Source organism: Leptonychotes weddellii, chromosome 7 (assembly GCF_054177405.1).
Source record: "Leptonychotes weddellii isolate Sample4059 chromosome 7, ASM5417740v2, whole genome shotgun sequence".
Classification (NCBI taxonomy): Eukaryota; Metazoa; Chordata; class Mammalia; order Carnivora; family Phocidae; genus Leptonychotes; species Leptonychotes weddellii.
The window spans coordinates 121,339,102-121,359,734 of NC_138375.1; the positions used below are offsets into that span (position 1 = coordinate 121,339,102).

Sequence of the window (20,633 nt, forward strand, 5' to 3'; positions counted from 1 at the left end):
AATAAAATGGGGGAAAATGGCCAAAAATCTTCAGGTGACATAACTCATAAAATGTGGACCCAGCAATAAAGCATTATTTTTCTGATTTCAAAGTTCATTTTCTTTCCCCTGTATCAATGCCACCCCAGAATTTAGATCATTTTTGAGTTTTGAAATGGATACTTGGGAGGAGAGAAGTATGGGTGAGTTGGAAGTAGTAGAGAGGAGGTGAGAAGCAGTTAAAAAGGCCATGTTGTCTTAGTTAAAAGAGTTTACAAACTGACAAAACACAGTGTTAGCAGGGTATTTTAACCAGTGAGGATTTATTAAAAGCCAGGGGGGTGCACCAGGCACAGTTCTTGTCCAGCAGGCTAACAAATAACAAAAGATGTAACCAATTCATTTATTAGCTTATCTGATTAAACAAAATACATTTCATAGAAATGATTATAAAATGCATTGCCAATAGAAACAGAATATCATTTATATTACAGATCTTATGGTACCTAAATAATTATTAATAAAACCAGCCATCCCATATCGTAAATAGAAGTTAGGAAACCACCAGTTACTTCTTTTAGTCAGTAAAAGAGAGAAGCATGCATTTGTCATGCTGAGAGGGGTTTCAGCATTCCATATAGGCATCCTGTTTCAAAACTGTAACATAGTCCACCTATAAACTTAAAAATTCAGTGTTTTTCATCCAGTATCAAATCATATTGTACTTTTTGGTTTAAAGATTAGTTTTGGTTTCAGAGTAAGTTTAATTTAGTACTTCAGTCACATGTGGTCATAGATTCTTGATCTGGGGTGGGTGATGATCAGTCCAATTAAGTATTAGTTACAGGAACAAAACAAAACATAAACAGGATTATTTTTAATCTGTTTTGTGGTATTCCTGCCCATCCTGAATTGAGAAGATACACAGGGTGATTTCAAGCAGAACAGAACGAGAGAAGAGCGGAAAAGAAAAAATGCTGGTGTTTGTTTGAGGCAAGTCTGTTTTGGAAGAGTCAGGGCTAATTCTTGAAAGGACCGTATCAGGTTTTTGGCACATGATCTATCCCTTAGTTCGAAGGCTGGTTCAGAGGGGTGTAAAGGAGAGAAAAGGAGCACAGAAAAGACTAAGAAGGCACGGAGTGGAGTGTGTTTGCTGACACAGGAGAACCGTGGAACCACGATCATCCGAGAGAGTGTCCACCAGGCCCGTCCTGAGACCTCCAGAGATGGGTCTGTGTTCAGGCGGCAGCACTGAGAACTTCCTCAGAGACAGAGGGTCAATGTTTATTGCACAGGAACCAGAATTATCCCGCCCCCACCCCTTGCTGAGCTGGAGACCTTCAAGTGCAAACATGGCTGGGGATGCCGGTCGGCCCGCTCCTCTGGCCAGCAGGGAGCGCTCCGCCAGAATGCCGAGGGGAACACCTTCTTCAAAGGGAAGCTTGAGGTATCATGTTGGCCTGAACAATCCGGTCTGTCAGTCACCATTCTCAAGCAGCTTCTGTAGGTTGTTTTGTATCTGGAAATAATGAGAAGAGAAGTTCCTGTTACTAAATAGAATGGAGTCTATCAAGGGCCCGTTTGCCATGACGTGTGTAATGTTCGAGATGAATCTATTCTACCTTGAATAAAAAGCCACTGGGGCGCCTGGGTGGCTCAGTCCTTAAGCGTCTGCCTTCAGCTCAGGTCATGGTCCCAGGGTCCTGGGATCCCCTGGGTCCCGCCCCTGCTCGGCGGGAAGCCTGCTTCTCCCTCTCCCACTCCCCCTGCTTGTGTTCCTGCTCGCTCTCTGTCAAATAAATAAAATCTTAAAAAAAAAAAAAAAAGCCACCCCCTGGGTTCAATTTAGATCAGGCAAATGCTGCTTAATGGATTCCAACTCCGTTGATAATCCACTTTAAAATGAAAAAAAAAAAAAAGAGGGCTAAAAAGGAAGAGTGGCACAAAGATGAAAGTGTCAGGAAAGACCAAGAGAAATCAGATGGAAGGAAAAGAACAAAGCCTTGGCAACACCAAGGGTGACCTAAATGCAGAGATAATGGGAAACCGATCCTTACAGAGCCTGTGTGTCATGTGGTGTCTGATTCAAACCATCAATGTTTAACACTCCTATTAGATATTACCCATTTCCCAGAAGACTGAGTTTCAAGGCCCAGGGTCCGTGACGTATCTTTGGATCTCGAGACTACAGTACAGTGTTGGGCATCAAAAACGTGCTCAGTAGATGTTTGTTGGGTAAGTGAACTTTCAAGAATTCTGAGCAAGGAATTCTCAACAAGCAATACTGTGATGGGAGTGAGGAACCCCACGGAAGAAAAGAAAGATTATATATATATTTTTATTTGAGAGGGCACAAGCATGAGTTGGGGGAGGGGCAGAGGGAGCGAGGATCTCAAGCAGACTCCCCACTAAGGGGAACCCAATGCGGGGCTCGATCTCAGGACCCTGAGATCATGACCTGAGCAAAAAGGCAGACCCTTAACAGACTGAGCCACACAGATGCCCCAGAAACCAAACATCTGTAAGCATGTCATGAAACATAAAGAAATTCTCTTCAATTCTCAGCAACTCACATTTTAGAAAAGAAAACACTTTGGGTGGCTACACCCGACCTTCTCTAGGATGATTTTGGGTTAAAAAAAAAAAGTTTCCAAGTTTGTCCACAGGTTCAATAGGAATTCTAGGTCATCCTTTGGTTTAGAACTGAACTTTGGAAACTCCTTCGCGCTCAATACTTCAGTAGCTGAATGCTAACTACCATTTAGTCTAGCAAAACCAACCTCATTTGGCTCATTTGTATTTCACATTTTTTAAAAAAGATTTTATTTATTTGACAGAGAAAGAGAGGCACAGTGAGAGAGGAAACACAAGCAGGAGGAGTGGGAGAGGGAGAAGCAGGCTCCCCACTGAGCAGGGAGCTCGATGCGGGGCTCGATCCCAGAACCCTGGGATCATGACCCGAGCCGAAGGCAGACGCTTAACGACTGAGCCACCCAGGCGCCCCTGTATTTCATGGTTCTTACCGAGTAATCATGACTACACTGTTAGGGGAACCCACCACATGCTGGGCGTTTGTAGTAACAGTTTGAACTGAACCCTGCACTTGAAACCTTTCCTTAAGGTTTGGGGCAGAAACAAACCACCAGATGGAAGAGATAGACATATACTGGAAGGAGAAGTGAAGAAATGTTAATTAGGTTTAACTCTGGGCCCTTTCTCCTGTGCCCATCTTCCTGTCCGCCCTCCTCCTGGCTTTGAAGAATGACAGAGGCTTCAGGACAGATTTGCTCGAGAACTGCCCTACTGTTCGTTAGATACTTCTAGAGGGTAAAGGTACATCAGTGGCTTTCCTGGCAAGGCCTCAGGTTGGACTGTGAGGAGCCCCAAACACAACTTTGGAATCCGACCTGGTTCAAATTCCAGATCTGCCAACTTTCTCCGCGTGTCTCCTTGAGCCAGTTACTTGGAAACTTGGACTCTTCGTCTGTCAGAAGAGTGACATCCATCTGGCAGGGTTCTAACAGAGACTGAACACAGTATTTCACGTATGGCAGCCATCAGCCTGGGTGCGGCTGGCTGTGTCCCTCCACTGAGCCCTGGGTCAGCGGCCACTGGCTGTCGGGCCCTTGTGGTGGACAGAAATCTTTCTAAGGAGGAAAAGCCAAAGACACACCCACAAGGAGAATGAGACTGAAACCAATTTCTTGGTGGAAATAAAAAAATAAAATACTCTTTCCTATTTACCGTGACATCCCCTGGCTGGGTTTTTGGTCACACAGGCTGTGTTTGCGTGCGTAACCCCTGCTCTCTGGCCGTCAAGAGGCACTTATGGCTCCCGCCCCAACCCAGGAAATAAATGAGTCACCTTTTCTAATTTCATTATGTTAGCCGTCAGCTGTTGGCAGAGGACCTCCACATTTAACTGTACTTGTGACCCCAGGCCAGATGGTGCTGTCTGTCTGCAAGAACAAAGAGAAAAATGATTGTGGGCAGCGGATGGCAGAGGAAGAAGTAGAATGAACACATTTTAAATTTATCTGAACAGAAAACTCGGTTACAGTAGTCGAGCATGAGCCTTTCACTTGTTAACGTCGGGAAGGCCCTGTCATAATCCCCCAAGGCAGACTGGACGGTAGTCCCCCCAAGGCTGACTGGACGTGCATCTTAAGAGCTCAGCTGGATGTCTCTTGAGCTGTTTTCGTTGAAGTGGCAGTGTTATGCCCTGGCTTCCGAACAAAAAAATCAGGCGATTCTGCTCAAGTACATAGTTTCTTAGACCTCTTGGTCCCCTCGGATCCTCACTGTCCCCACCGGAGCAGAAATGGGCAAGAATTATTGCTCTTCTCAGTCACAGGCTTATTTCTCATGGGAGGAGGGACCCTTTACACAGACTCTTTCAGAATGTATAGGAATTTTAGTCAAATTGCTGCTCAAGTGTGAGACTTTTGTAGTTTTTTTTTTTTTTTTTTTGAGACTTGCCATGCCCATGTAACTGCCCTTGTCTTATAATGGAACATGTATTCATTGTGCATTTCTTGGCTGTAATTTATTTAGCCATTAAGTTTTTGGGTGGCAGTGATGGGTCTAATTATTTTACGCAGGTACTTGGTGAATGACTGATGATCGTCTAAACATTAAGAAAGCAATCAGATGTTTTTCTGTTTACCCTTACTAAAAATAAACAATTCCTTCTTTATCCCTGAGCCACACCATCAAAATCTTAGATCCCAAACAGGAACCTGAAGGGGAATCTTTCGGTGTCTAGAGGCAAGAACGGAGACCCACAGAGCTGATGGGTCAGCATGTAATTCTGACAGCATACAAGCTACGGACACACTAACAAAGCCCGTAAAAGGTATGGATTCTGCGACAACTAACCAACCCACTTACAAGTGCGGGTCTAGCTACTGGGCAGCATGGCTGGATCACCTTGGCAGAGAGAGAGACATGGGAGAAGCTCAGGTCCTATAAATTACTTTATGAACATCTTCTTCCTGTCATGGGTGTTCCTGGTCTCGTGTCATAAATAATCCTTGTGATTTTTCCTTCAAATGATAATTTTTCAGATTGTACTTCTCCCTAAGTTGATTATTTAAAGAGTGGACTGAATATTCCTTTTGTCCTTGTTCGTGGAGTTTCCCCCCTCATCATCACCAAGTTAACATATGATAATAGGACATGAGGTACATTTTTGTGTAAAAAAAAAAATCAACCCTATATATGATAGTGAACTAGGAGGGCATGCTAGATTAGTGTAGAAAAAGTATGTTAACATTTTTTTTTTAAGATTTTATTTATTCATTTGAGAGAGAGGCAGAGGGAGAGGGAGAAGCGGACTCCCCGCTGAGCTGGGAACCTGACATGGGGCTCGATCCCAGGACCCTGAGATCATGACCTGAGCCGAAGGCAGACGCTTAACCATCTGAGCCACCCAGGCGCCCCTGTATGTTAACATCTTGAACAAGATGGGAGAGAGTAAGGGTATAAATCTGTTCTAGACTGTTCTTTATGTTTCCATATTATTGGCTCAAAGGTATATATTATGGTTCAAAAAGAACCTGTATGCCAGCAGACGTGTAAGCCACGGAACAAGACTTTTAGGTAGTTGTTTGAGCATAAAGAGGCCCTAGAATGGTATAGTCTAATAGTTCTCCAAGTGTAGAACCAGGCTGGCACCATCAGCATCACCTGGGAACTTGACAGAAATGCAAATTCTCGGGTCCTCAGTTCTAGTTCATCAGAAACTCTGGGGATGGGCCCTGCAATCTGTTTTAACAAGCCATCCAGATGATTCCGAAGCACACTCTAAACAGCCTAATCCAATTCCTAGACTTTGACTTTACAACCAAGTCATTGGTAGACTGGAAAGCCTGTCCTCCGTGTAGTCATACAGATGTGCATCTGAATCCTGATTTTATTACAAACTGTATGACATTAAATTATTTATTTGGTCTCATTGTCCTCGTCTGTAAAATGGGAATAAAAGTTATCTTAAAAGGTTACGGTAAATAAAATGAGAGAAAATTGTGCATATATATATATCTATTCTAACAGAGTCTCTAGCACATGGTATAAACTCTGTAATGAGTATCTCTACTTTTAGAACTTAAGTTAGGCACCTGGCTGGCTCAGAAGAGCACATGACTCTTGATCTCTGGGTCACGAGTTTGAGCCCCACGCTGGGTGTAGAGATTACTTAAAATAAATAAATAAACTAAAAAAAACCCCCAAAAATCCAACAGTTAAAAAAAAAAAAAGAACTTGGGTTAAAAGTATGCTTTCTAACATGGGGTAATTTATTTCACTTTTTAGGTAATGGATCAAAATTCTTATGTATATGGATTTGAAGGAAAGAGCTCTATGTCTGAAAGGTTTAATTAGGTCAGACGTGTTAAAAATGACAGTGATGGAAAATCTTCACAGATTGCATTCAGCTAATTACTAGTCACAGAGATCTTAAAAGTGGTCAAGAGTTTCGTCAATATAAAGAGTTAATGCATGATAAATGAGCTGAGTTACTTCAACTGCTTCTTTCCTATTGATGTCTTCACCCACTGCCATTTTACTAAGATAAACTGGTATATTTTAATAAATGGGCCAAGGTCACAACTGAGTCTTAGGCTACCAGAACAAGACAATGTAAAGTCAGGCTTGTTTCTTGATAAACTGGCAACACTCTAGCAAGAACAGTTCAGAGTCAGGGCATTCATCTCTAGGACCCTCCCACCTACCCCTTTACTTCCCACAGATACGCTTAACAAAATGTCTCATACAGAACGTAACCTCGACTCATGTTTGCTAAGAAGGATGGTGAGCGCCCCACATTATGCTAGTCTCAGGAGCAAGCAGACGACAGCACGGGAGGGAATCGTCTTACTCATGATGATGAGTGTCCACAATGGAGGTCAGTGACCCCAGCCTCTCCTCCAGAGTATTAATTCTGTATCTCATGTAGAAGGTCGAGATGATTAGTGCACACACACTGCAAAGGGATAAAAGAGAAATTCTCAATAGGCTCATGAACTGACCTGAAACCATCAACTCAGAGCCAGTGTGATACCTTTAAGGCAAGATATTCTCCAAAATTAACTTGCCACAGAGACTTGAAAAAGGTCTTTTTTCAACAGGCTGATGCTTGTCAAAAACTTGAGAGCTAGAACGGGATTTAAAATCTTCTGGCCCAGGTTCCTTAACTTACAAACAATGGCCATTCTACTAGGGTCTCGCAAAGCCTTGCCCAAGGTGGATGACCGAGCTGTGCTCCTTCTCCCCTGTGGTGCTGTGTCCCTTACCAGGAGGGCCTGGCCAGTGAGTGCCCAGTCTTATTCTCTAGTGACTCACAAGTTCCCTTCGTTATCTGCAAACAAAACTGGGCACATCCTCCTTGGTAGTAAGGAACAGCCTAGAACTGGGTCAGCCTATTTTCAGAAAAACAACTGGTGAAAGGCTGGAAGCTGAGGGGAAATGTCTTAAAGTCTATGCCTGAGTTTTCACAGTAAAAGGGATGATGGCATTTTGACATTGTTTTGGTCTCCATCCAGAGAACATGGGATAGATGAGAAAATAAATAGTAAGGCCAAAGATGCTTCATCATCCACAGAACAATTTCCTTACTAATAGTATCCACTCAGAATGTAGTCCTCTGCTGGAATTGACCCAATTTGGTCTTCCCTCCCTCCTTCTATTTATTTAAATAAGGGGATGAATAGGAAAATGTGACCTAAGCCTAAGGAAAACAAAATGCTGGAATAGGAGATAAAAATTGTCAAAGGAAAGATGTGGGTCACATGAGAGATTTACAATGACTCTTGCAAGTGTGAGATTATTCTTTTAGAGAAATGAATGATTTTAAGTCACTCATAGTAAATTCATCTACTTACATGATTGCGTAAAATATAAGAATATGGTGGAGAGTCATACATGTCTGAGACCTGACTTTGTGTAAGTCTCCAATGGTTTCTGACTGACCTGTTGTGGGGGAAGAAACAAAAAAACAAGACAGTTTTGAAACTACAACACACCTCCTTCATCCAGCGAAGTCCCTATGGGGAAGAGGTACTTGAAAGAGGCAATTATTCCCGGATAACAGACACTGAAGAAAACGTTGACTGAAGCCTTCCAGGTGTCTATCCTTGCTCTCATATCAATATAATCGGTAAACAGCTATTAGAATACTTACTAAATAAGCAATAATTTAATAATTTGAGTTTTATCACCAATTTTTGGATAACATTCTCAAAATACTAAAAATAATGAAGGGACCTCCAGGAAGGCTATTCACCTTTGTATCCCTCACAATAAAGCACAGAACTGGATACTGTTTGGTGAATGAGTATATGAATTAATATGCACAGAACAAAGACCTACAGCAAGAAGGGAGGGGATATGAAAGGCAGTCATAAAGTGAAATATGAGGGCCTTTTATTTTTTATTGAAGATTTTATTTCTTTCTTTAGTGAAGAGAGAGCACGAGTAGAGGGAAGGGCAGAGGGAGAGGGAGAAGTAGACTCCCCATAGAGCAGGGAGCACGATGCAGGGGGATTGATCCCAGGAACCCTGAGATCATGACCTGAGCCAAAACCAAGAGTGGGGTGCTTAACCAACTGAGCCACCCAGGTGTCCCTGACATCTGAGGGCCCTTTAAAAGTTACAAGCAGATGACCGCCACCACCCCCTTTACCCAAGACATTCTGTTCCTTACCATGTACAGGGAGATTCTTGGCTTTTCCTTCAGGCACTCTATTCACATGGGCATCTGCCCGAGTTGGTTTTGTTTCTCCCTTGGAGACATTCAGAACTGTCTGGGATTCTGTCACATGGAAATCTATCAAGCCAAAATGGGGCTGGCTAAGTTTTCTTCCCAATGCATTTAAAAACACAGCATCAACCACGAAGCAAATCAATCTCACAACATGCATAATGGCTGAGAATATAAATGGATCTTCTCACAAGTTGGTTTAATGGTTAGGTATTGAAATTCAATGCTTAAGGAAGTCAGAAAATTATATAAGGACAGTCTGTCCTTAGCCCACTGACTCATGGGGACCGTGCAGCTAGAACAGTGAATAATATGACTGAAAGAAGAGGTAAAAAAGACATTTTGTGTTTTTCAATCACTCTAATATTGTGTCGATTTAAGAGACATTTATTAAATGTGTATAAAGAAATGGATTTTTACCATGTAGACACGTCCTTTCCCTAAAACTTTTGAACTACCCTTTCTCCAGAGTCCCTTCTCAATTGTTAATTAATTGCTAATTAGTCCCTTAATTAATTGACAAGGTGGTTTTTGTTGGTGTTGTTTTTGTTTTAAAGGGGGGAGATGAGGATGTTTGGTGGAGCATTACATTTTAGTTAACATACAGAAATTTCTCAGACCTCGCGAGTTCTCGGATTCAGGAGTCTGAGACCCAGAGCTGCTGTATCCTTCCATGTCTTGCCTTCTTTGTCGAACCACTCCATCCAGATCTGAGAATTCATCGTTGAAATCCTGAAGGGAAACAAGGAAGTGTACAGAGTCCAATTCCCCTCAGTAAACAGATAGGCCTCTGTAACCCCCAGCCCTTTCACTTAGGCCTCACCTATAAAATACTGAAAGAAAAGAGAGGATTATTCCATACCGCTGGGATTTCCCCAACAGATCAGAGTATTTGATGACCAAAACAGATTTTTCTGGGCAGTTAAAATCTTGTCAGCAGTGGCCAACTTGTTTGAAAACAACAAATGTCTAGAAAAAGAATTGCTGATGATTGCAAAGTTTCCAGAGTCAAACTGGAAAAGTCTCATTAGCACTCTGTCATGAGAAAAAGTGAATGACGCAGACGTATACGAGAAAAAAATAGACGCACAGTTTTCTAAATCCATGTTCTAAATGTGAAGGTATTCTTTAAATCATAGTTTAAAAAAAGGTATTGGAAATGAAAGAAAAAATGGCTTTAACAACTTAGACACTGAAAGCAAATTTTTAGCTTTTCTTACCCCCCTCAACCAAATTAAAAGAGAGTCTGTGCTAACACTTCTGAATTATAGAGGGAGGATAGAGGGGTGAGCAGTTGGGAAAAAGCAGGGATGTTTTACTTTATATCCCCCAAATGCTTAAGAACTGAAGGGACCACAGGTGTCTTATACTAGCTATCTTTTGGTTATTTCAAAAATTCATCTCAATTTCATACAAGAATATATAGGGGATAGAAAGTTGAAGAATTCAAGTCTCTTCGATTTAATAATTATTGACTGAATGCCTATCATGTATCAGGCAGGATGCAGAGCTTGTTAGACAGGTGACTGCACTTAATCTTCACCCCCAATATCATGAGGTTGGCATTTTGCTGGATGAAGAAACTGAGTCAGAGCAGTTAAAGAGCTTGTCTGATGGCATAACTCAGCTGGGTGGAGCCCAGATTTGAAACCAAGTTTGTTGGATTCCAAATCGTATGTGTTGGCTTTTATTTTGTACTACTTCCCACTCCTTTCCCCCGCCCAAGGTGTTTTTTTTTTTTTTTTTGAGATAAAAATTTATGTAATATAAAAGTCATCATTCAAAGCATATAATTTAGTGGTTTTTAGAATAATCACAACATCAAGCAGCTTATTTCAGAACATTTCCACCACCCCCAAAGTGAAACCCTTTACCTAGTAGCAGCCACTCCTAATTTCTCCCTCCCCCATCCCTCAGCAACCACTGATCTACTTTTCCTATCAGTTTGTCTGTTTGGGACATTTCGTATAAATGGAATCATACCATATGTGGCCTTTTGTGTCTGGCTTCTCTTGCTTAGCATCATGTTTTCAAGGTTCTTCCATGTTGTATGTGTCAGTACTCCTTCCTTTATATGGTCAAATAATATTCTACTGTATGGACATACTACATTTTATTGATCCATTCAGCAGATGATGGACATTAGAATTGTTTCTATTTTTAGGCTATTATGAACAGTGCAGCTGTGAACATTCTTTTTTTTGAAGATTTTATCCATTTATCTGAGAGAGAGCAAGAGAGAGAGAGCTCAGAGAGGGAGAGGGAGAAGCAGACTCCCTGCTAGAGCAGGGAGCCCGATGTGGGACTTGATCCCGGGACCACGAGATCACGAACTAAGCTGAAGGCAGACGCTTACCCGACTAAGCCACCCAGGCGTCCCAGCTATGAACATTCTTGGACAACTTTTTATGTGTACAAGTTTTCTTTTTTTTTTTTTTTTAAAGATTTTATTTATTCATTTGAGAGAGAGCATGAGAGGGGAGAGGGTCAGAGGGAGAAGCAGACTCCCCACTGAGCGGAGAGCCTGATGTGGGACTCGATCCTGGGACTCCAGGATCATGACCTGAGCCGAAGGCAGTCGCTTAACCAACTGAGCCACCCAGGCGCCCTGTGTACAAGTTTTCAATCCCTGTACTATTTGACAGCTCTCAAAAAGAAAAGATTTGGAGATGTGAAAACCATGGGCTCATACCATCGCACCCAAGGTATTCCAGCATTTTTTTTTTTTTTTAAAGATTTTATTTATTTATTTGAGAGAGAGAGTGAGAGAGAGAAAGAGCACAAGAGGGGGGAGAGGGAGAAGCAGACTCCCTGCTGAGCAGGGAGCCCGATGCGGGACTCGATCCCGGGACTCCAGGATCATGACCTGAGCCGAAGGCAGTCGCTTAACCAACTGAGCCACCCAGGCGCCCTGGTATTCCAGCATTTAACAGTAATTATTTTGGGAATAAGCACTTGAATAAATATGGCGAGGACTCTCTTGGGCCGACATTATACCATCATAGGTATAAATCTTGTACAAATGGGGGGAATTACTTTCCACTGGAGATTTACTATATAGTCAACGAAATCTAAAGGGGGAAAAAAAAAACTCTTTCACTCGGTCACTAGAGTTCTTTCACAGTTATTTCTGGATGTTCCTCATCTTTTCTACTAAGCTATAAAGTCTTCAAAGGCAAGAACTAGTTTTGATTTTTCTTGGTGTCCTTACACTAGCACAGTGCCTGGAACATAGAAGACAATCAACGATTTGTGGGGATGAATCATGCCCCTACCCTAAGAGACTGGTGAATCCCTCTAAAACAACACTGACAAGCAAAGACCGCAAGATTTTACAAACACCTCCACCGACCACTCACTCGCCCAGACAGTCCATTATCCTGTTTCCTTCGTAGGATGGCTCTTTAGTTACTTGAAAAAAGTTTATAGCCTCCTATGGCCCCCCTTTACTTCAGCACAGAAATGCCCTGTGTCTTCACATTTTCCCTCAGATATTAAGGTCTACACTCCTTCCATCCCCTGATCCTGGTGTAAGGAGAAGTGTCATTGTGGGACACATGCCCTTTCTGTTGGATTTAGATAGTTACGGAGGCAACTCACCAGAGGCAGAGATGAAGGGCGGTCTGCCCGGAAACTGTTTTCAAGAGAAGACGGGTTGGGACTGTTCCCGACGCTCGTGTTCTGAAATTAATGAAACAAAATGAAAAACCAGATCAACTAGGAAACCAGAGGAAATAGAAAAGAGAGACAGCAACCGAGGCTCAGGAATGTTGTACTCACTTCTAAGTGTCCACACACAGATTTTAGTAGCTTGTAAGTAGAATCTCTGGAGAGTAGGGAGACAAATATGTACTGAAAAACAAGACAGAGTCATTATTAACAGATACTGCCTGGAAAGATGTGAGGGTTCAGAGTGCAAACAATTTATCTGTATATAATTTTTTTCCTTTTCAAATGATGGAGACTGTTCTTTGGTCTACAGTCTCATGCACCCACACATTTTTTTTTTATTCCATTTTCTGTAATAAACCAAACCTCTTCCCCCACAATAGCAACAAAACCGTCAAACCTCATTTAACTAATGAAGCATCATGAAGGTTCTAATACGCTAACATGGATGCCCCAAACACGCCCAGGCAGGCTTAAAAATAATAATGATAATTAAAAAAAAAGGCTAGTGATATTTGCTAGATCCTCTTTAAAGCTTGTTCCCCGCCCCCTTTCTTTTAAGGTATTTAACAAGTCCCAAGGGTCCTCTCTGTTCTGACCTAGATTTCCACTAACAATTTCCCAGAGGCTCTCACAGGCTTGTTCTTTTTCAAGCCACTTCCAGATTCTCCCTTGTACAAATACGGAGATTTTCGAGTGGATGTGTATACGTAAGCGATGGGAAAGAAGTGAAATCAGACGAGACAAGGAATTTGGAGACACAGGACATAAGGAAAAACGATTTTAGCAAGAACAGGATGTTAAGAAAATACTAAAACTCAGTCTTCCTCCGTCTGTTTGGGCCACAGAATCTTTTCAGAGCCCCTTTCCACAAATGTGTGATTATCCCTGTCACTCATCGACGAGAGCACGTGATAGGCTTTCCCAGCAAGCACGTATTCCAAAGGAATTAACACTGTGGATTCTGCTGTTAGACCTAGTTGCTAGGTCTGGCTCTCCCACTTACAAGAGGGTACTGGGCAAACTGCTAAAACCACTCTTGGCTTCACTTTTTCTTTTCTTTTGAAGATTTTATTTATTTATTTCACAGAGTATGCGGATGGGGGGGCAGAGGGAGAGAGAGAATCTCAAGCCGACTCTACACTGACTGCGGAGCCCAGTGCGGGGCTCGATCCCACGACCCTGAGATCGTGACCTGAGCCGAAATCGAGTCTGATACTCAAGCGACCCTTGGCTCCAGTTTTAACAACACCTACCCCTCCTAGGTGGCAGTGTGGAATCAATGTAAAAACAGAAGGAAAGCATTTAGTGTGCCTGACGAGAAGTACTTAATGCTCATTAGCCATTAGTATTAAAACACCTTTTTTTTTTTTTTCAAAATATTAACCTATTTCCCACCTCATCAGATTAGGCTCTCTTGTCTTTTCTCCGCCCACCTTCCCTCTTCAAGTTACCCAGTAGGGTTAGAAATGGAATGCAGCTTTTTTGCTTTCATTGAAATAGTAGGTAAAATCTTAAAAAAATAATTTCAAGTGAGAAATGAGTAGGCGAACTATTCCACTCCCTCTTTCTGGCCAAACTGAAAAGAACACCACTCTCAATGCAAGTACTTCTGGTTGCACGCGTGTGGGGCAGCCCAAGTCAGGAGTAGCTCTAGAATTTCTATACAGAACAGTACTTGAAGCAACCTGGAAGCACAGGGGGACTAGAAACTGGTCCTGAAGCTGACCATGCAGGGCAAGCACTGGGTTGACGTATCTGGGACGGCTCTGGAGAGGGACCAAGTAAGGTTTTGGGGAGGGTGGCCACCCCACCCCAGAGACTCCTAAGTCTCAGCCTACCTCACCCCCTCAACCATGTGGTGGCTATGGTTATTTTAAATATTAAAGAAACTCAATATATCAGCTTAGCCTCTTCTAAGAGATATTAGGGAAAGGGAAGGTGGGAAAGAATTTTATGTTTTCGACCTTGGTCAAGCAAGCAGAATTAAGTCAGCAGGAAAATCAAAACTGTCAACAATTATATTAGAATAAAGCACCTTGTGAGGGGAGACAATACACAAACAGGACAAAGCGAAGGTGCCCTTGCTCCAAGGCCTACTCACCCGGTCTGTGACTGTTGCTATAATCAGGGCATTTGGCACCAGGAGGGCAGTTTTGGTTTTCTTTATTAGGGTGACTGAGAATGCCGGAATAGAGATCTGAAACAGAATCAGTTAAGACTGGTTCAGGCTTCACTGAACACGACTTCAAATCTTTATGTTGAAGGAAAAAACATTTTTTTTGAAGTTTAACAAAGAAATCAAAACCACCAGGGAGCTCTCCAGCCTCCAGGATGAAAAGCGAGTCTCCTCAAAGTTCTGTTTACAAAGCCAGAGGGTAAATCTGCATCATTAATTTTACTTGCTGGGCGAGAAACCTTTGTCTTGAGATGAGGGAATGAATGCAAAATGCACAGTCATCTTAAAGATAGGCCCAGGGCTCTAAAGAAATTGTGTGTTTGTGGTCGTCCACTTAGGGCTAATCTCCGCACACTCCTGGCTCTCCTCTACCTTTAGGTACGTGCGGGTAGGGAAAACCTTGGGACCTCAATTCTCAGCTATGTTACTTTCATGACACTGAATAAAGGAAACCTCATTTAAAATGCAGCCTGGAGGGGCGCCTGGGTGGCTCAGTCCTTAAGCGTCTGCCTTCGGCTCAGGTCATGATCCCAAAGTCCTGGGATCGAGCCCCGCATCAGGCTCCCTGCTCGGCAGGAAGCCTCCTTCTCCCTCTCCCGCTCCCCCTGCTTGTGTTCCCTCTCTCGCTGTGTCTCTCTCGGTCAAATAAATAAAAATAAGATCTTAAAAAAAAAAAAAAAGAACCTCTTCATCTAAAAAAATAAAATAAAGTGCAGCCTGGAGGCTAGAGGAGGGGGCACTCTCACGCACCACCTCTGCTCCTCAGTTGCACACCCCAACAGGAATAAGCCCGCTTGACTACCCAACCCAGCAGGAGGAAGGAAGGATTTCTCCTTGCCCAGCAACAAGCTCAGTCAATGAGAAGGCCTGAACACTCACTTCTCTCCAATGGACTTTTGTCTAAAGCGACCCCTCCCAACTTCCTTCTTTTCTCTGTAATTTAACATTTCTTTCCTTTGATCTCGACTTGCCTGTGGTTTGCCTATGGTTTGCGGTAGCTTGCATGGCTCAAATTGTGATTTCTCTCCTATTCCTGAATAAACTCGTTTTGCTGATAAAACAAGTGGCTATTTTACTTTTCACGGTCCACTCTACGTGACCTACTCGACCTTACAAGCTACCCTTTCTAAGCCTCAGTTTCCTGATTTGTAAAATGGAGATAATCTGCCCTGCTTCCCAGGATTTTCTGTGGATTAAGTGAGGTAATATATGGAAAATGCCTAGCCCTCATTAAGAAAGTGATGTATTCTGCTTACTTTGGCAGGACATATACTAAAATTGGAATGATACAGAGAAGATTAGCAGGGCCCCTGCACGAGGATGAGTGCAAATTCATGAAGTGTTCCATATTAAAAAAAAAAAAAAAGTCATTCATTTCCTCATTCGTCTCATAAAAAGAGGATGGGTGAAATGAACTCTAACTTTATTTTCTGGTTCAAACAATAGAGAATTACAACAGATGAGAAAGTCATTTAATTAGGACAGTCTTATGAAGTACATATTCTAAGAGATTAGGACATGTTCAGAGAGGTAGGTGCTTGTCCAAGGTCATAAAAATAATAGGTTACAACAATGGAATTTGAACCAATCCAAACCAAAATGTGGGTTCTTTTTCATACAATGTATTACAAGCATGTACCAGATAACATGAAGAATAGATGTTCCAATAGTTTTATGTTATATCCCCCCAAGCCAGTCTTGTTTCAAAGAGAAAAGGATCTTATCACTTTGATCCTGGAAAACAGAGTCACACACATCCACGGTAAAATGACTTGACTCCCTCCACAGGTACCCACACTAACTTGAACATTTATTTTGTAAAAACGCTTTGCAGGTTCTAAAAGAACAGGGTCGGTGGGGAAGAGGAGGGCCTTAGGTTAGAGCTGCCAGCTTGAAGGAAGAAAAACAAGCTTTTAATTCTGAACACTTGCATTCCCGTATTTAGGTTTATGAGACAGAAATGTTCTACTGCCCCTCCAAGTTCCAGATGGGAGGACCAGGGAAGAATGAGGGGCTAATCTTAATAAGACATTTCCTAAAATTGCCAAAGAACTCTACTGCCCCAAATGTTGAAGTGTAGGAGGTAACTCAGAAGTTATACACTGGGATAACTTTGGGGGAAAAAAGTAAGGTCTACCAAGACCCACCATGTTATGTCTTTAGAAAACCAGTGTGTTAATGCCAGTCAGTTCTCTCTTAGGTACATGTTGGATTTTAAAACCATTGCTAGAATCATATTGGCTTCAAAGTATACTTCCTGAGTTTTAGAACTCCCTCATCCTTTAACAAAGACTCATTCTTCATTCACTAATATCTCCAACCCTGCTGCTTTGGTCAGAGGCGTTGGCTCTAAATTCCTGAGAATTATCTTATCACACTGAACTGGAGATCCCTTCTACCCAACCCCTTCCCTACTCCATGAACAAGTTCTTGTAACTGAGAAATCTAGAAATACAGTGGAATACTGCTTAACATTGCTTTGCATTATACTGATTCAGGTGATACTATTTATCAAAATATGTTTGTCTAAACACAACTCTACATAATTACAAAACAACATTAAAATAACATGTCTGACCTAAAGAACAGTGTGCTAGTCGGCTGACCCAACACCAACAAAATCAAGAATTTCCATTGTTTGTTACATAGTCATTATCTAAAAGATTGCCAGGGGCTTTAGGGAGAATATTTAAATAAAACATAACTACCACTCAAAACAAAAAGTTTTCAGTCAGCGACTTCATGAATATAAAAGCTGCTTATTAATAATCAGGAATCAGAAGGATTAAGAACTCATTAGGTCACGCGAACCTAAAAAGGACTTTCTCGGACACCTTGTTCTGGTGGCCTGAATGAACTGCCGTGTGACATTGGAGGACAAAGGGAAAGAATGTCAGTGGGATGGAATTATCTTTTCCCTTCTTATGACACAGTCCCAGGGTCCTCGCTTTGGAAGGCAGTGGCTTGGGAAAACTGCCAGTTCCTCTGGGCTATCCTCCTGAACAGCTCAGGAATCTTGGGCCTGTGTTCCCCCAAATCAGTTTAATGAGAATGAGAACTTTCAGTCATTGTCCCCTGGGGAATGTGGATGTGTGAGTCTCTCAGACCAGGCCTTAAGCGTTCCAATTTCTGCTCATTTGGTGCTGGTGATGGTACAAAGTGAGCTCCAGTAAGTGGCTTATTTTTAAGCCTGTTTTTCTACATGTCTGATGTAACTGATAGGAACACGGTGTAAAAATCGATATTTATTTTAAAAAAATGGTCTTGGGTTTAATATAGGTCTTTGAAACAAATCGTGGCATGCTCTCCAAATGGACAACTTTGAGAGTTCTCTGGTGCCATCTGGGTAGAACGGATTTAGTGCAGGGTTGTGGGAGAGATCTATGTACATAAGGAAATAAACGGAGAGTGGTCTTTAGGAAAAAAGGGAAGTTAGTGTCATTTAGAGGCATTTAGAACCTGTAATATTTGGAACCACGATAAAGGAAATAAAGATATAAAGGTCTAATTAAGAGTAAATATTTACCAACATTGCTATGCTTAAAACAATTGATATTCACAACATATAATAAAGTGCATAGCTTCCTTTTTAAAAAATTATACCAACCTTAGTGTCTTTTCCAAAGACCTTGGAATGGAAACAAATCCAGTTTTCTGATACAAAGAGCTTCCCCTGGTATAGTATCTCTTTCTGGAGAGCACAGGTAAAACCTGGGAAAATAGACACAGGTATAAGAGCACTTAGAATTTCCATATGAAATAAAAATTATATAAATATGTTGGTTCCCCAGGATTGGCAGAGATAATACACTCATACTCAAAAGATCTTTCACCTGTTCGTCAGCCATCTTTCAGGGCATAAAGCTATGGGGATGAGAGCTTGTTATTTAATTCAAAGTCTTCACATGCCTTAGTATGGAAGTCAAAATGGCCAGGCAAGTCTATCACTACAAATGAGAGTTCCAGAATGGAGTTTCAAAATCTCCTCTGTTGAGGAAGGCATGTCACTTTGAGCTCGTGGTGGCACTCCTGCCCCTCCTTCCCTGGGACTGTCACTAATGACTCCTTTTGAAATTGATGGTCTCAGTGTGGGAAGAGCATGTGACCCACATGTGTGGGCATCATGGCAGGAATCCAGCCTCCTGCTTAACATGGGTACACTGAGAGGCCACAATGGAACCCTGGTCCTAATGAACCTAAGAGGAGCAGAGGAGGTCTTCACTGGCATGCCGGGCAGGATGTCTGGGGGTGATCACAGCACCCCGCATCGTATAGGCTTGGACACACGTCTGTGCACTAGGATCTGCGCTTCCTTTCAGCCTTCTTTCAGCGGCCCCTCTTCCTCCAGTCTTGTTATTCCAAATCTCAGGACAACCCACACACAGTGCATTTCAGCAGTCAATACAGAAGGTGAGGAGATCATTCCAGAATCACCTTGGAGGGTTCCCTGTCATGGGGAGGGATTCGGTTTCCCCTTCCACTGTCCTTCAAGGAGCTGGGTGACAGCTGAATGCTGGTACCCCCGTTGCATCGTGACTTTCAAAAGACCTGTTCGCCTGGGTGCTTCAGGCCCCAGACAGAGCCCGCTTTCTTCCCCCAAACCAATTAGCATCCTGTCAAATAAGTCAGACAGGCCGGGACTTACTTTGCCTCAGTGGTTCCTCAGTTGGGACATCAAGGAACAACTTGTGGAAGTGCATATTCGCCTTGTACTACGGTGAGAACACAATACAGGCGTTACTGCTCGCATTTCTTGGTGAAACATCCTAAATCTGAACTTCAATTGAAATTACATAACAAGGGGCGCCTGGGTGGCTCGGCCCATTAAGAGTCCGACTCTTTTTTTTTTTTAAGAGTCCGACTCTTGATTTCGGCTCAGGTCATGATCTCAGGGTCCTGGGATCGAGCCCCACGGCGGGCTCTGCGTTCATCGGGGAGTCTGCTTGTGGATTCTCTCTCCCTCTGCCTCTGCCCCTGCCCCGCTCTCTCTCTCTAATAAATAAATAAATTTTAGAATAAATAAATAAATTACATAACAAATTTCCCCTCCCTTGATACAGTCTCTTTAGGAATTCCTTCTGTCTGATCTTACAGTCTTGAGCACAAGCCTTCAGAGAGGGCAGGGCACAAAGGTTTCATTTTCCAACAGGATTAGTAACTTGCCGGTTGGACAGACATCTGGGACCACGCTGCAGCTGGTGGTCACCGTTCTGCCCAGGAGGCTCGACAAGGGTGTCCCTAATAAAAAAATGACCTGAAGCTCCAAGGGATCTCACCAAAGAAGGCAGGAGATCCCAGGGCACTACAGATACAAGGACTCTCAGAGGAGGGCAGTGGTTAAAGGGTCACATAAACCTGAGTTCAAGTCTTGGCTACACCTCTCCTTGGGTGTGTGTGGCCAAGTGAGGGAGCCTTGCTGAGCCTCAGATTCTTCTTCTGTGCCTGAGGGCAAATCCACTCCCTGCCTCAGAGGGCTGCCATAAGGCTTAAATGGGACAATTCATCCGAAAGACCCACCACCTGGTATTGTCACTCCCTCTACTTTTGTTGTAAGGGCATTTCCTTAGCCAGTGTCAGGGGGAGATGACTCTCTAGGGCGGTAGAAGGCATGTGTTTACACAGCTGTAACAACAACAGACAGCCAGCAATTTCCATCTGGTCACCTGCCTTCACAAATACCATCCCCAAAATAACCCGGGGAGCTGATGTTCCCATTCCATGGGTCTGGACAGTGTGCCTGAGGGAAACTGAGTCACTGAACTGGCGCCACACAGCTAAGAGGTGGAACTGGTCCTCCTTCCACTGGACCTCTGCCTGACAGGACGCTTTTGATAAAAAAAAAAAAAAAAGTCTTGTGAGCAGAACAGAGAGTACAAGCAGGCCCTTCATGTTTTATTATCCAAACTGGGAGTGGTCTCAATGGCAGGACTGGCCCTAGTATTGCTCCGAGGAAGAGTTTAGAGAGGTCTGCAGATGAAAGGTGGTCCCCACAAGTCAGCTATTTTATAAACACCTCATGTAAAGTAGGTCTCCTCATGCTGCTTCCTA

General features: G+C 42.8%; 1 protein-coding gene and 1 non-coding gene across 7 annotated transcripts in view; one reads left to right on the forward strand and one right to left on the reverse strand.

Moving 5' to 3' along the window:
- Window positions 1-274: 274 nt before the first annotated feature.
- Window positions 275-20,633, reverse strand: part of GRAMD2B (GRAM domain containing 2B) — a 112,131-nt gene continuing 91,772 nt past the window's right edge. For 2 of the 6 annotated variants that reach the window (XM_081827145.1, XM_081827147.1), the window contains exons 4-15: window positions 19,231-19,297; window positions 18,193-18,296; window positions 14,511-14,606; window positions 12,518-12,589; window positions 12,338-12,418; window positions 9,343-9,469; window positions 8,681-8,803; window positions 7,860-7,947; window positions 6,857-6,961; window positions 3,845-3,938; window positions 3,387-3,506; window positions 275-1,498 (exon numbers count right to left, since the gene is read on the reverse strand). In XM_081827145.1, the coding sequence (XP_081683271.1) occupies window positions 1,457-1,498; window positions 3,387-3,506; window positions 3,845-3,938; window positions 6,857-6,961; window positions 7,860-7,947; window positions 8,681-8,803; window positions 9,343-9,469; window positions 12,338-12,418; window positions 12,518-12,589; window positions 14,511-14,606; window positions 18,193-18,296; window positions 19,231-19,297 (1,119 nt within the window). In that variant the 3' untranslated portion in view covers window positions 275-1,456. The remainder of the gene's footprint in view (window positions 1,499-3,386; window positions 3,507-3,844; window positions 3,939-6,856; window positions 6,962-7,859; window positions 7,948-8,680; window positions 8,804-9,342; window positions 9,470-12,337; window positions 12,419-12,517; window positions 12,590-14,510; window positions 14,607-18,192; window positions 18,297-19,230; window positions 19,298-20,633) is intronic. The other 4 variants (XM_081827149.1, XM_081827150.1, XM_081827146.1 and 1 more) reach the window with 3 other exon arrangements.
- Window positions 15,836-15,939, forward strand: LOC115938880 (U6 spliceosomal RNA). The gene has a single exon (XR_004073884.1). It is a non-coding gene; the product is annotated as a U6 spliceosomal RNA (small nuclear RNA).